Here is a 17002-nt window from a genome sequence, read left to right as displayed (position 1 = left end):
AACTGTAATAGTCATCCATATCAGTAGGTGGCAGTAGATTTTTATATACTTTTTATATACTAATTATCTGCTCTTGAGGTAGCACAGTACATTTAATAACTTAATCTGTTTAACGAGGCCGTTTAAGATTGGACTGTAAAAAAACATAAATAACATCATTCTTTTTTATTCTAAGTATTATTTTCTTCTTTTTATATACTAATTATCTGCTTATGAGGTAGTACAATGAAATATTTCCAAGGACGGTGTGCCTCAGAACTGTTTTATAAATAAAAGTGGACCTTGGTTCAAAAATGGTTGAAAAACACTGCTCTATATTATATTCTCAGGTCATCTGTGAATTTAGGATAACTGATTTGAAATGCTCATCTGCTTTGTATACAACCTTTTTAAGCAGACTAGGGTCATTTGCATGCAGGAAATGTATTTTATTTGCCTTCAATCTAAATATAAATTCAGATTCAGATATACTTTATTGTCATTCTAGTACACGTGTATACAGAACGAAATGTTGATACATCTGACTAGCACAGTTTCCTTGAATGTACGGATATAAATAAAATGTTGTATTGAGTTGGAGTATTTAAGTACCGTATTATCCGCACTATAAGGCGCACTGGGTTATAGGGCGCACCCCAAAAAAATAGTTTTTGGTCCTATTTTTGACATACATAAGGCGCACCGGATTATAAGGCGCTACAATGGGAATGTGGACAAAACAGTCAGATAGTTCAGGCAAACTTCTTAACCCCTTAACATTCCGAAAGCTTACAAAGACGCAAATACGTGTCGAGAACACGTGCGGATGCGGTGTCCGTACGATGTCGCTCAAATGCATCGTTCCATCGTTCGGAAGGTTAAAGTCTTGGGATTCGAGAAATGCCAACCATTCCTTAGTTTCTATTTTCTTTTTCGCTCGCAACTTTACTGTGCATATGACAATAAACACTTGGAATTGAGTTTAATTTAAAAATAGACACTCCATTCCATCCATTATCTGCACCGCTTATCACAGAAACATCGAGTTCAGTCTGAAACAAGATACAGGGATAATATATAGCCGGAGTAGCTCACCGAAGTGGTTGTGTTCATAATAATGTGCAGCCATGGTCCTCTTATATCCGTGAGTTTAGTAAATCCAGGAGAATAAAATATTTACAAATACAGAATAGTAAAAACTGCTTTCTGTATGCCGTCAAACACGTGCTATACACATTCATCTTTTTCGGCCAATTGCAGGCTTTGTTTTGCCGTTTAAGCCTATGCCAGCCTGTAAATGATAAAAAGGATCCACCCCTTGACCTCCGAATAACTTTAGCCAATAGTGATCGATTCAAATGATGATTGTCACATTGGTTAGCCAATGAAACGCCGGTAAATAAATCGCAGCATACACCGCGGACTACTTGGCGTTCGGGGGAAAATCTAGTCGGCGGCTGCAAGTTAGTTGGAAGACTTTGCGACTTAATATTGATCCATAAATAAGGCGCACTGTATTATAAGGCGCATGGTCAGCTTTTGAAAAAAATAAAGGCTTTTAGGTGCGCTTATAGTGCGGAAAATACGGTCCTAATAATTTACTAAATAATTATAGCTATGTATAGTATTATACAGTAGTGCAAAGAGTGCAAGAGGAGCAGCTAACCAATGGCAACTAATGACAAACATTTGAACTCGGAACTATCTTTTTGTAACTGAAGTCAGAGTTGATCTAAAAGTGATATTGTCCTTGTAATCCAGACCCGTTCCAGGGGCACAAGACTGAATATAATCATAGTGGCGGAGGGAGCCATCGATAGGCACGGCAAGCCCATCACGTCTAGCATTGTCAAGGATGTGAGTACATAGATGCAATGAACGGGGAAACCAGAAGCATGGAGCCTTGACCGGTAGTAGACCCATCCAAATGTACATGGATTTAGGCAGCAGTATGAAGGCGGAAGTCAAAGAATTCTGCAAAGGTCCCGTCCGGCCCTCGTGCTTCTGAAAGCCCACGCAACATTCACAATTTTTCTGTCATGCTGTCTCTCCGCCACAACTGTAGAACCGAGCAGGGATGAAAAGGCTGAATATCATAATAGTGGCCGAAGGGGCCATCGACCATAACAACAAGCCAATTACCACTGACTGTATTAAGGACGTAAGTACGGTACTTTTGCAAATTTCTGACCTCCCACTGCCTCCTATGTGGCCTCCTACTTTGTTGCCGCCCTCATGTGGCTTTGACTTTGTGGCTTTGTTTCCGGAATGCTCTGTCCGACACGCTAGTAGGGTAAGGCCCCCTTTCACTGTGCTAGGACGACTGCTAATTTTAACCATCACTGCGTTACGACCCTGCAGGACACAAGTAGCGGCATTCAATTCCATACCTGTCGAGCTCCAGGGCTCCATGCCTTTACAAACTGTCGTACTTTCCCTTACAAAATACAAAATAATCTTACACCATGTTTTTTTTTCAAACGTACGGATCAAAAATAAAACAGGATCAAACACAGAAAGATTCACAGAACTAAGCTTTTCACAGTTTAACAGAAGTCTTGCAGACGCTCAGACAACTTACGGCTCAAAGGACCGCGTTTAAGTATTCCCAAGGAGCAATCAGTCAACGCGTCTCAGCCGGTGTCCATGGGCGGGGCCAATTGGGCACCGTGGCAACCGCGACAGAGCCCGGCGCCACCCAGCTGGGACCAACTGGGCGCCATGGCAACCGTGACAATGCCCTTACAAACTGTCGTAATTTCCCTTACAAAATACAAAATAATCTTACACCGTATTTTTTTTTTTCAAACGTACGGATCAGGCCAAAAATAAAACAGGCTCAAACACAGAAAGATTCACAGAGTCTTACAGAAGTTTCACAGACGCTCAGACAACTTACGGCTCAAAGGACCGCGTTTAAGTACTCCCAAGGAGCATTCAGTCAACGCGTCTCAGCCGGTGTCCATGGGCGGGGCCAATTGGGCGCTGTGGCAACCGCGACAGAACCCCGGCGACACCGGGCTGGGACCAACTGGGCGCCATGGCAACTGTGACAATGCCCTTACAAACTGTCGTATTTTCCCTTACAAAATACAAAATAATCTTACACCATATATATTTTTTTTAAACGAGTTTATTTATGTAGTTTAACATGTTATATTGTACATGTGTTTCGTTATATCCTATATATTGATAATTAACATTTTGTTGCAAGATACAGAGTTGCTCGACATGAATGAGGTTTATTTTAAAAAAAGCTAAAAAAATAAGTAGCTTGGACGTTCACTGTAGAAAGAAAAAATACATGCAAATATAATTATTTTCTGCATTAAATTATTGTTGGTAATATACTGATTAAAGGGATAACCACAAACATGTCCTTTTTCATTTTCTCCTTTTATACTTCCTTTTTTTCTTAACCTCCCTATACAACATCATCATTCGTAATATAATGCATCAAAGCAAGTGAGCCGTTCGAGAGCCGGCTCTATTTAATGAGTTGAGCCGAAAAAGCCGGTTCTCAAAAAAGAGACGGACATCCTTTCACTACACAACTACCACGGAATGATGCATGATGGGAAAACCCCAGGCGGTAGACGCATGCACACAGTAGCATCAAACCGCTCGCTTCGTTTGCAACGGAAAAAAAAATGATACCGAGATAGAGGCTACCGCGGCGAACTCGTTTGACCTTTCGTGATATACCGGATGGTACCCATAATTGACAAATTTGCGTTTTTCCGTACAGATTTTCTCGTACGTCGCACACGTCTTAAAATGCATCATAAATGTACTTTGTATGGCAAAAACGTACAGGTCGACAGGTATGCAATTCCTTAGAACTGTTCCCCAACCCTGCACTATCGTTGTTGTGTACAGCATCCAAACGTGTCTCCAGTTTGATGTGGGGTTCAAGTGTGACACTCCAACATCCTGCACATGACTAACATGACTGAAAAATTAGAATGGCTTGCCTGTGCTTTGCTGTTTCCCCCTTCTTTTCAGATTTGTTTTTATCGAATGTGATTTATAGTGTGTTCTGTTTTAGTGCCTGTTCTTGTTGTATGATGAATTGAATACTTCTTAAAGTCCTCGATTTATGAACAAGAGATTTGGGCATGAGGTGAATTTTTACTGGAAATGGTGAATTGACGTCTACATCCGTCAATGGCGCAGAAATTAGATAGATAGATAGAGATAGATAGATGCAAAATAAAATAATAAAGAGATATAGAATACTAAAATACCCAATATAACATCTTAATATAAAGTATTTGAATTTAAATACACACTGTAAAAAAATAGGGTGATATGCAAATGTGGGGGTGGGGTTTAATGTGGGATTTTACTCCCCCGGGTGGAGTTAAAGAGCCTCATGGCATGAGAAAGAAATGAACTCCTCGGTCTGTCCGTAGAACAAGACTGTGACAGCAGTCTGTCGCTGAAGCTGCTTGTCTGTTTGGAGATGTTGTGGTCTGCACAGCAAAATTAAAAGAAATGTCAAAAATATTTTAAAAAAAGGAAGCCACAGAGCTGACGAACAGTCTGAAATAAGATAACTCTAGCACTGGAGTATAACTCTTTTTTTTTGCGGTAGTCTAACTATGTGGCTAGATTTATAAAGGAAATACCAAACTACTGTGTTCAGCATAGTGTAATACCCTTTTTTTCTCCGGAGTATAATTCGTGTTTTTTTCTTGTTATGATATGATTGGATTAATATTATTATTTTTTTTTAAAGATTGAGGGTTTAGGTTAGAAAAATACACTAGTTTATGGAAAACATGTTTAAGACTTTTGGGAACAGAAGATTCTACTTGCTTTTTGGTGTAGAGAGAAAAAAAGATTTTAGTGTTAAAAAAGATGAACATTTTGAATTATAATGGTCTTTATTTCCATTGATAATGACATGGTAACCATTTGATTTGAGAAAGAGAAAAAGATCCTAGATCTCAGCATGGAAGAACATTGCAATAGTTTTCTGCATAGAAAAACAAGATCATTTGAACCACAGAAGAAGAAGACATGTTTTCAGTATAAACGAAGAAGACACTTTAGGATCAGAAGAAGAATATAGTAGTTTCCAGTGTGGAATAACAATATGCTCATGTTCCATTTAGATAAAGATCTCCCTCATTTTCATAGTAGAAGAAGAAGAAGATCACTCTCACCATAGAAGAAGGCGTCAAGCTTCCAGCAAAGAAGAAGAATAAGCTAGTTTTTGGCTTAGAAGAAGTTGACAATGCTAGGTTTTGTCCATTTTCAGGGCAGTAAAATAAACTTGTTTTTACTTTAGTAGTCAGATGGTATATACCAGAATGCTAAGTTCAGGAACATAAGAAAATTATACTGTTCAACCTTTATGGACAGAATTGCTAAGCGAGCTATGCAGTAGAAGACGACCGGTTTTGTCCCCTAAGCCGGGATCTTTAGCTCTCACTGGAGCAGATCACAGTTGAGTGTGAAGCGGCCGGGATGAGGATCAGCACCTCCATGTCAGAGACCATGGTCCTCAGCAGGGAAGGGATGGCATGATGAGATCCTGTCCAAGTGGAGGTCTCCAGGTATCTTGGGGTCTTGTTCACGAGTGAGTGTAGGATAGAACGGGAGATTGACAGACGAATCGGTGCAGTGTCTCCCGTCGTGGGGACCCTGTTGTCCATTGTGGTGAAGAAGCTTAGCCGAAAGGCAAAGCTTTCGATTTACCGGTCGATCTTTGTTCCTACCCTTCCCTATGGTCAGGAAGTGCTAGTCATGACCGAAAGAACAAGGTCCCGGATAGGAGCTGCTGAATTTAGTTTCCTCCACAGGGTGGCTAGGCTCTTCCTTAAAGGTAAGGGGAGAAGCTCTGACATCCAGGACCGACTCCGTGTAGAGCTTCCTCACTGAGAGTAGCCAGATGAGGCGACTCTGGCATCTGGTAAGAATGCCTCCAGGAGGCCTCCCTCGGGAGGTGTTCTGGGCATGTCCTACTGGCAACAGGTGCCGAGGATGGCCCAGGAAACGCTGGAGAGACTGTTTATCTACAATGGCCTGGGACCACCTCTAGATCCTGTCGGATAAGTTGGACGAAGCGGCTCGGGATAGGCAAAATTGTGGGTTTATTTTGGTCTGAGGTTTCAATTCAATATGCTGTAGCTCAAGTGTCTTGTAAATCGGGGACTTCTTGCATTTGTTATCAAAACAATTGTTTTTCATTGCATCACTGTAATAACAACTTCATTTCTAAACTTCACATTCCAGCTCGTCGTCAAATGTTTGGGTTTTGACACACGAGTGACAATCCTGGGTCACGTGCAGCGAGGAGGGACCCCGTCTGCTTTTGATCGCATCCTGGTACGTTTAATTCGCCCGAAATAGTAAGGGAAGTGTTGTATGGGTGTCATGAGCGCCCATTTTGGTTTTGCAGGCCAGCCGAATGGGCGTGGAGGCCGTTCTTGCCCTGCTAGAGACAACGGCCAATACGCCGGCCTGCGTCGTGTCTCTGTACGGGAACCAATCGGTGCGCTTGCCTCTGATGGAATGCGTGCAGATGGTAAGTATTAAAAAAATGAAAAGGTTTAATGGCAAATATATGACTTTTCATTAGACTTTTAGATAGTGTTCAACATGATAAGAATCATTTATGACTAGGGGAAAAAAAGAAGATCTTGGCTTACTGGCCATATAGTATATTCCTTGTTTGTTTAACATCCAGGTACTGAGACAAGGTTTTCATTCAGAATATTCTGGACACAAACAAAATATAGAACAAGATGCACAGTCCTAATGGCTGACAATCACATTTATACTAGGAAGGCACGCTATGACAACATTTTAAAAAAAATATTACAATCGTGAAACGAGATTTTGACAATACGTCCGTCCAGATTTAATATTATTGTGTTGTAATATGTTTAAATGTATATTTTTTTCTCTTAAATAACAATTTAATATCCATCCATCCATCCATTATCTGCACCGCTTATCCTCAGTAGGGTCACGGTGGTGCTGGAGCCCATCCCAGCCATTTTCGGGCAGTGGGCAGGGGACACCCTGAACTGCTTGCCAGCCAGTCGCTGGGTACACAGAGACAGACAACTCACTCGCTCATTCACAACTAGGGACAATTTGGACAGGCCAATTAACCTGAGATGCATGTTTCTGGAATATGGGAGGGAAACCCTCACAAGCACGGGGGAGAACATGCAAACTCTGCACAGGAAAGCTGGTAGCTGGATTTCAACCCATGACCTTAGAACGGTGCTGCAGACGCACTAACCACTGCTCTACCGTGCTGCCTAATTTTAACATATTTTTCTAAAATATGAAGTGAAATAAAAACACGTTTGCATGTACAACATTTTTAATCACATTTTACGAGGAACTTTTAAGTTTTATTTGATGAAAATAATTGTTCTTATTACTATTAATATTGCTTTCGTATATTTTAAAGCCTCAATATGAATACCTATAATTATTAATATTATTATTATTATACCACCCTGCAACCCTACTGAGGATAAGCGGTGCGGCTAATGAGATGAGATGAGATTATTATACCAATAATATTACTTTTTAATAATCCTAATTTGAATAATTAATGCATTAAGATTGATTTACCATTGGTTAAAAAAAAACGGATACCAGGCCACATTGTCGGTTGTACCATTAGAAAATGAATGCCTATTAAGATAGGAGAACTGACGGTATCAGGACTAAGTATCAGTATCAGTCCTACTTTAAAGAACCAATTCAGATTTTTCCTTAAAATAGTTTGGCCACAAGTGTTCGATTTGTTGCAATTGACTGTGTTGATATCCTGATATCAATATTTGGTATCAGTCCTGTAATCCTTAAAGCTGCAATTTGTTTTTAGACTCAAGAGGTTCAGAAGGCAATGGATGGAAAAAAATTTGAAGAAGCAGTGAAGCTCCGTGGCAGGTAAGATGGCGATTGCTTCTAGATTAAGACAAAACTGTTTTCTTTTAGAATAGAATAGAGTAGAATAGAATATACCTTTATTGTCATCGTTACAAAATGGGTTAACATATTGTGACAACAAAATTGGGCCTGGCACTCCAGTATCACATATTCACAGTGAGGATAAAAGAAACCAAGAAGATAAAAGAACAGAGAAGATAAGGTTATAAAAACAAGGAGGATAAGGTTATAGTTATAATTTACACAATATTTACACAAATATATTGTGTATTAATATTTGCTAGCACATAATGCAGGAATCGTTTTTGATCTTTATGCGGTCATTCTCTACTCTGTGACACTTAACCGGATTTGAAAGGGTGCTTGAAATCCGTTAAAATGCTTGAGTTTTAATGTTTTGTTTTCATGGATTAAAAGTGCTTGAATTTTGGATGAGGTGGTTGTAAAGGCTTGAAATTGTCGGCATGTTTCCGTTTAAAAATGACGCCGACACTGCTCTCTGGTGGCTTTGCTTTGCCTTTGCATTTCTTCTTCCCTCGTGATTAACGCCAGCTGGCATTGGTTTGTATGGTATTGTCCAATGACGCGTCATTGAATCCTATCGGTCACACACAGGACAGGTGCAAGGATTACTTGTCACACAATGGATATTTGTTATGGGCCACGCAATACATAAAGGTAGCACCTACCTAGGGAGAGATTTGCCTAAAACATATTTACACACGTATCTTTCATGATTACTGATTAGCATCACCTGTGCCCGCTCATTTGGCGCCAGCCGCTGCAGGCTACCTGTCCCTTTTTAAGCACAGTCCTGTCACTCTTCGGTTGTCAGTCCGTCAGCGAACCTCTGTTGTTACAAGGCAAGCATTTTGACCCTGACTCCCGTTTTTCCAACCGTCCGTTCCTGATCTCCTTGTTTGTCTTGATTCCGACCACGTTTGCTCTCCCGTCCCGGCTTACGACCCGTTTTTGATCCCGACCACGTTTTTGCTCTCCTGTCCCTACTATCGACCTGTTTTTCCGTCCTTGACACCGCCATCTCCCACTCCGGAAGATCCACTTCCGTATTCGGATCACGATCCGATTGCGTGAGCGGCTTGCTTCCCGCGTCCAGCGAGCACCGGATCGCGGGCACTGCCCTTCTTCTTTCTATCAAAAAAACTTGCGGTTAACACTGCGCATTTGGGTCCTGATTCCGTTCTGGTTGTGACAACAAATGTATTTACGATTTGATGATGTAATGGTACTCAAAAAGTCATTTTTTTTTAATTTCTCAAGTCCTTAAAAGTGCTTGAATTTGTCCATGAAAAAGGTGTGGCCACCCTGACTAACAAAATCATTCTTTATTTTTTCGCAGGAGTTTCGAAAACAACCTGAAGACGTACAAATTACTGGCTCATCGTAAACCGGAGTCCGAATTGCCCGTTGTAAGTTACAAATTGCCGATTCCACAAATATTTTTGAGTGCTTGTCCATAATTATCCGCTCAGGTGTTATAGATGACCGATCCTGCCCATATGTAAAGATACTATATATACCGGAGCCATATCCCCCTAGTGGGAGGTGGCTAGAGTCAAGAACAGTCTGACTCTTTTTGGGAAATTGATACCTAGGAGGGGATTCCCAGCCCCTTCGCTCAACCCAACTGGTGTGTTGGGAGTCATTGGGTGACCAAACCACCCAATTCCAACCCCTAACTGCCGGGCGCCATGCAGTGAGTTCCAATGTTATAAGTCTTAGGTATGACTCGGCCGAGGCTTGAACCTGCAACCTCCCAGTCTCGGGGCAGGCGCCCTACCCCCAAGGCCACCGAGCTGGTCAATCATTCATAATATTCCACAATAAATTGTAATTTTAAGATCAAATATCAATAACAATCTGAAGAGTCATTAGGGAGTCGAAAGAGCCGGCTTGTTTTAGTGAGCCAAGCCAAAAAGGCCGGCTCTCTAAAAAGAGTCGGAATTTCCATCTCTGAAACTGACGATTCGAGTTAGTTAGAATTGATTAAACTCACTTAATATTGTTTACTAAAGACTGTTATTGTATTGTTAACTCTTTTTGTTGCACTTTAGGTGTCGGATACATTTGTACACCTAATTACCCGTCTGTTCTATTTAACGGACTCGAATACTGCTCAGGAAATTAACAACTTCTTGTTAAAGTAACGGTTACTTTCCCTGGTAACTGGTTATTTTTATTATACAGTAACTCAGCCACTGACTCGGTAAAGATAGTTATTAAAAAAATATAAAGTTATTTAATTTATATATTAACGATATTTTTAATGTTTCAAAGCTATTAAAAATAGTAATATTTGCAGACGACACTAACATGTTCTATTCATTGGATAACTATACTGATTTGGTAAGCTGTATTAATCGTGAGTTAATTAAACTAAAAGTATGGATGGATATAAATAAATTATCTTTAAATTGAAATAAAACCAAAGTAATATTCTTTCAAGATTTAAAAGTAAACATGGATGGTGCTGCATTAGACGCTGTGTCAGAAATTTTTAGGGGTCATAATAGACAATAAATTAAGCTGGAAAACACACATCAGACACATACAAACTAAAGTATCTAAAGACATTTCAATAATTAATAAAGCCAAATTCATTTTAAACTATAATGCATTGTATTTATTATATTGTTCTCTAGTTCTGCCATAGTTAACATATTGTGCAGAAGTCTGGGGGTAATAATTACAAAAGTTCACTACGGCCCCTTTTTATCCTTCAAAAACGTGCAATTAGAACCATACACAGGGTAGGATATCGAGATCATACTAATATTAAAATTAATGATTTAGTACAATTTTTCACTTCACAACTGCTATTTAAGGTCAACAAAAACATAGTGCCAGAAAACATCCATGAATTATTCATTTAGAAAGAGGGAAATTATAACTAAAGGGGCTTTAGTGAATTTATAATCCTAAAGGTGAGAACCACCAGGAAAAGTATGTGTATGTCTGTGTGTGGAGTCAAGCTTTGAAACGGTTTGCAAGACGAAATCAAACGGTGTCCAACTATTCACTTGTTCAGGTTTAGAAACAAAGTAACATTCCTGGCGGAATACAGAGATGAGGAGGGTGGGGTATGAGTGGTGCGGGAGATTGGGAATAGTGTGTCTAGTTAACTTTGTGTTATTGTTGCTATTCTTATATCAAAACTATTATTAATATCATTACAATTGTTGTTATATCATTGGTGTATTTGGTGGGGAAGATGAAGGGGTAGGGAATATAACCGTTTGCTTCTTACTAGCCCTTTTCAAAACATATTATGTAACATTATTTGTTGTTGAGTACAGTAATCCCTCAGTTATCGCGGTTAATGGGGACCGAGACCACCCGCAAAAACTGAAAATCCGCGAAGTAGCGGCGCCCATTCAAAAATGCTTAAAAAAACGTATACAGGTATACCACATAAGAAAGGGGTGAGGTGGGAGGAGTTGAAGGAGGGGGGTGAGCGAAGCGGTAACTCACCATGACTAAACATTGTGTCAGGGCCTCCCCCTCCCCTTCACAATAAGAGTGTCCACACCGTGTCCTCAGTTGACATAAGCTCGCGCTTGTTCAAGTCAATAAATGCTTTTATTGAGAAGGTATATTTTTTAGACCCGCAAAGCTCTGAACCCGCAAAAGTGGAACCGCGAACTAGCAAGGTTCCACTGTAATTTTTTTTGTTATATTTTTATTTTGATGTTTGAATAAAGTTTTCATTCATTCATATACCTTCAAGTAATACCTAAATAAATGACATAAATGCAATTTATTTATTTGCAAATTTATGTCTTGGTGGCTGATTTTAAACACATTTATTCAGTGCTAAGGGTTGAACTCCCAAAGCGGAGAAAACTTTGGACAGGAAATCGCTAAAGCGTGCTGGCGGCACGACCCGGCGTTCCCATCAGGGATGCTCCCCAGTCTGCGGTAATGATCAAGGCAGTTGGAGCGAGTACGTGAAGCCGGTATCGATTCCTCCTACAGAGTCTGGTGGCATGTGTTACGACAGCAAACGTGCGCCCTATAGGGCTGCAACGATTAGCTGAGGTTGTCGACAAAAAAATCGATAACAGGAGAAGTCAGCGGACAACAGAGTGAGGCATCCCTGCATAAATACAATCTCTGCTGAGAGACGCTCATGCGCACTAGCATAAACATCCAGAAATGACAGCGTCAACATCAAGGAGGCATACTAAAACTTCTAAAGTTTGTTAGCATTTTAGCCTGGATACTGCAAATAAAAAGATAACTTGTAAACTTTGCAAAGCAGTAGTGTTAAGTGTTACCTGTGGTGTTCTGCAGGGTTCAGTACTTGGCCCCCTTTCAGCATTTACATGTCTCAGTCGGATGCGGGGATTATAATTCACGCGTTTGTTACCTTCCGTCTCGATTACTGTAATCAGGGTTGGGTAGGGTTACTTTAACTGGATTACTTTCAATTACTTTTGGATTACTCCAATACCAAATATGCTAATAAAAGACAAAAGAAACTAAATATGAATAAAATTACTACATTTTGTGCAGGCTTGGGGAGAAACGGAACACATGGAACGGCAAAAAATGATGTTGGCAAGCTGTTTGGATTTATTTTCATTTTGTTTCTGTCGCATTTTATGTTCGTTTTGCCGGAGATCAAAGAGATCAAAGCCAGGAGAGAAAGCTTACCACGTGTTGCGAGTCATAATTGTATTCATATTTTGTTTCTTTTGTCTTTTATTAGCATATTTGGTATTGGAGTAATCCAAAAGTAATTGAGAGTAATCCAGTTAAAGTAACCCTACCCAACCCTGACTGTAATGCACTACTCTCCGGTCTCCCGAAGTCCAAAATCAAGAGCCTTCAGCTGCAGCGAGGCTTTTAACTAAGGCAAGAACGTTTGATCACATGACCCCGATTTTAGCTAACCTGCATTGGCTCCCTGTTAGCTTAAGATGTGATTTTAGTTCTGTTGGTAGTATATAAAATCAGGGATGGACTTGGTCCCTCATATCTTTCAGATTTAATTCCCCCCTATGTTCCGGTCCGGAGCCTATAGTCTGTGGTCTGTGCAGCCCTTTGAGACTCTTTGTGATTAAGGGCTATACAAATAAACATGACTTGACTTAACTTGACAGACCTTGCATATCATGGCAGTACCTCGGTGACACATGAACATTTAAAGAGAACAGTCGGATAGTCAAACGAAACAGAGTCTGACTCGCCTCAGTAAGATTAAGGTTAACATTTAAGCCAATGCTGTTTGATCACATGCATTTTACATTTAATACCTGTATATTTTGATACAAAAGACAGTTTTAGCGTTATGCAAGACTTTGCCTGAGAAAGGTATTTGAAATTAAATGCATGTAGTCAGTAGGACAACCTTGTTGAAGCGTTACAAACAACAAATGCCAAACCGTTTGATTTTAAACCGTTGTGAATCTTTAGCTTATTTTGTTAAAAACTTAGCAATTGTCTAATGAATGTACTTCACAAAATGCCCAAAATATTTATCTTATTCACTGTTCTTCTGCGGCTAATGAGCCGGTTTACAGCTGTGCTTCTCAATTATTTTCTGTGGCGCCCGTACCAACCAGGACCCCACCCTCTATTTTTCTTTGTAATGATTTTTCTTCTGTTTATTATCGTTTTCCACATAATTAACTTCATGCTAAATTTGAGGAAAAATGATTGACTAATCGTTGTTGTGGCGACCATTAATATAGTTGTTAGTTGCAGGCCTAGAGCCGTAGCGCATGATGTTGTGTTTCGGATATTTTCTCAGCAAATTCCGTTTAGATACTCATGTAGAGCAAATAAGCTCAGCACAAAAATGACCTCCACTTCCTTGTTTCGAGTGAGACGCTTTGGAGTGGATGGAACGACGGCGTCCCCTTTTGGACAGTTCCCGAAAGTACCAGTTCACCATGTAACATAATGAAAGCTGATAACATAAAGTTTTGAATGTAATTAAGACATCCAAGTCTATGTATTGATAAAATAATGTTCTCGCCGTACGTAATTATGTCGATTAGAGGGACATTCTCAAGTACAGAACATAACGCAAATTTCTCACTTCTTTGGGTTTCTAACAAGTTTCTAAAAAGTTCAATTTAAAACACCGTCACCCGATACTGAGAGCATCAGATATCTGAGAACACACCATGGAGGCATGATTTCGTCGAGTGTTACTGGTCCATATAAAAAGAATTGGCTTGCTGGCATATGTTAAAACCATCTGGACCAAATCTCTCCCCAACAACACATAAGATAGATAGATAGATAGATACTTTATTCATCCCCGAAGGAAAATTTACAAGAGGACGGTTTCAGATTTAAAACCATGTTTGCTGTAAGCCTTTTTTTCTGTACAAGGGAAACCCCCCCAAATCAACTAGCATTATAGCCATACACTTTTTTGTGCTAGTGACTTCCAGACTGTCAGTGGTCAAAAACTCCCATAATCTCCTGTGCCTTCTCCTCCCCTTTTTTTCCTATCATTAAATTTGTATGTTAATAAACGTAATGTGTTATTTCAATTTACCTGGTTCATTGAATCCATTTTGTTGGGATTAGTAATTCATATCAGAACTCAAAGAACTCAAAGTAAAAACGTAAGTTTTTTTTTGCGCAGGACATTCTCGCATCCCTCAAAGAATGAAAATATTTATGGGGGAGCACAAGCAACACCTAGAGGCAAATTTGTTTACTGAAAAAATCATTTAAATCCTAACAATTTTCAAAATTCAAGCTAAAACATCATTACACTCTTTTTGTCTTGTGCCGACAGAGCAATTTTAACGTGGCGGTACTGAACGTGGGCGCACCGGCGGCAGGCATGAACGCGGCGGTCCGCTCGGCTGTCAGGGTTGGCATCTCGGAGGGCCACAAAATGTTTGCCGTCAGTGACGGATTTGAAGGCTTCTATAAAGGTCAAGTAAGTGAAATCTTTCTTTAGTCTTAATCCACTACACATTGCATCGATGTTCTAGTTTTCAGTTTTGCTCACATAAAATTGTGCTTAGCCTGTGGGTCATACAGTCTTTAATGTGCCAGATGAGATGTAATGCATTTCGTGTACTGTATTTATCGAGTGCAGGAATCGTTTTTAAAGGGGTTGCGTTCCAAAAGTTCCAGCTATAGTCAAAACCTTCAGTGGAAACCTTTATTTATCGAATAGAATAGAATATATGACACTTTTCTCGTTTGCCCGCGTCCCTGCGTCCTAGACGCATCATTTTTGCTGGGGACGCATAGTCTCAAATCAACGTGCGTCCCCAGGACGCACATTTTTTGACACCAAATTGTCATTATTACCCGATTACATTTTTTTCAAACAAAGATTTACCTCACTTCAAACTTTTGGTCTGGCAGATGTCGTTTAGGTCTCGCCGTTCGAGTTTTCGTCTGCACGCCAATCTCAGGTTGTGTGGTGAAAAGTCCGTCTCTTTTTAGAGGACCAGCTTTTTCGGCTCAACTCATTCAAGAGAGCCGGCTCTCAAACGGCTCACTTGCTTTGATGCATTACACAGTGGAACCTCAGTTCTTGACCATAATCCCTTCCAGAACCCTGTTCGAGAACCGATTTGTTCGATCACCGAAATCATTTTTCCCATTAAAAATAATGTAAATCGTTTTAATCCGTTCCAACACCCTGAATGTTTACCATGAATGTGTAACGTAAACATGAAGCTAACCCAGCCTAATCGTACGTTCGCGTTATCGTAATCTTCCGTACGAAAGATTACGCTAACATGAACGTGTAAAAATAAAAAAAATCGGGTCGTTTACAAGTCATTTAGCACCACAAGTGGCTAGCGCTTCATTGGAAAGGGGGCTCCGTTCCAACACCCTGAATTTTGGGCTCCGTTCCAACACCCTGAATGTTTACCTCGAATCATAAAGCTAACCCAGGCTAATCGTACGTTCGCGGTATCGTAATCTTCCGTACGAATGATTACGCTAACACGAACGTGTAAAAAAAGAAATAAAGATAAGAATTATGAACAGGATTTCTTACCTTTGTGGTGGTCAGCAGAAGGCGCATGCTGTATTCCCTAGCAAGATCGGAAACTCGCACACCTCTTTCATATTTAGCTATTATGTCTTTCTTAAAGGCAATAGTTGTACGAACAACTTTTCTTTTTTCACCTGTCCTGCTTGCAACGACCTTCTTCGGAGGCAATAGTTAGGGGCTAAAACACTCCGTTCACCGATATTAAAAGCGAAAGCAAAAAGAGGCAAGTGCGCACGTGATAACAGTTGGTCACGAGGGGTGGGGGCGATCTACACGATCTACCCACGTACGCCGCTCAGCATCGCACTCTAGCGTACGCAGTCAGGCATTACCGGCGTTCGAGCTCCGAATTTTTGACCGAACAGCGAAGCAAGAATTTCTCTAAATTTTTGGTCGAACTCCGATTTGTTCGAACTGAGAGGCGTTCGAAAACCGAGGTTCCACTGTATTACGAATGATTATGTTGTATAAAGAAGTTGAGAAAAAAAGGAAGTATAAAAGGAGAAAATGAAAATTACCAACAATAATTTAATGCAGAAAATGAATTAATAATTTGATGCAGAATATATAGATTTTTATTTTTTATTTCAGATTCAGATTCAGATTCAGATCTACTTTATTGTCATTCTAGTACACGTGTATACAGAACGAAATGTCGATACATCTGACCCGCACAGTTTCCTTGAATGTACAGATATAAGTAAAAGTTGTATTGTATTATGGCTACGTATAGTATTTTACCATAGTGCCGATAGTGCAAGAGGTGTAGCTAACCAGATGTGCAAAATGGGCAGTCAGGTTAACAAGTCAGGTAAACAGTAACATTAACACTGTAACGATAACGCTGTAAGTACAATAGTGCAGAGAGCAAATGTGCAAGGAGTGGCAAGCTATAAAGAACTGCCAGTAGTGCAAAAAGTCAGATTAGCAGCCGTTTAGATTTAGGTTAACTATATGTTAGATTGACCATTTACCCGATTTACAATTTCAACCTCGATAACATTCAATTTTGGGGACCCATAGATCTCTTTTGGGACCCATAGCTTTTTGAGCATGCGAGTCCCCGAGACTCATCACTTTTCACAGGTAAAA

General features: G+C 40.1%; 1 protein-coding gene across 3 annotated transcripts in view; it reads left to right on the top strand.

Annotated features, from left to right (window-relative positions):
- The window catches only part of pfkpa (phosphofructokinase, platelet a), a 54047-nt gene that overhangs the window by 14246 nt on the left and 22799 nt on the right, over window positions 1-17002 (top strand). Inside the window, exons 8-14 of one of the 3 annotated variants that reach the window (XM_088322885.1) lie at window positions 1741-1836; window positions 2045-2140; window positions 6223-6315; window positions 6389-6514; window positions 7838-7902; window positions 9263-9332; window positions 14684-14830. In XM_088322885.1, the coding sequence (XP_088179011.1) occupies window positions 1741-1836; window positions 2045-2140; window positions 6223-6315; window positions 6389-6514; window positions 7838-7902; window positions 9263-9332; window positions 14684-14830 (693 nt within the window). The remainder of the gene's footprint in view (window positions 1-1740; window positions 1837-2044; window positions 2141-6222; window positions 6316-6388; window positions 6515-7837; window positions 7903-9262; window positions 9333-14683; window positions 14831-17002) is intronic. The other 2 variants (XM_088322884.1, XM_088322883.1) reach the window with 2 other exon arrangements.

Source organism: Urocampus carinirostris, chromosome 18 (assembly GCF_059441175.1).
Source record: "Urocampus carinirostris isolate Australia breed hairy pipefish chromosome 18, RoL_Ucar_1.0, whole genome shotgun sequence".
Classification (NCBI taxonomy): Eukaryota; Metazoa; Chordata; class Actinopteri; order Syngnathiformes; family Syngnathidae; genus Urocampus; species Urocampus carinirostris.
Note: the sequence above shows the minus strand (reverse complement) of the source record. Positions and strands in the feature narration are given on the sequence as shown.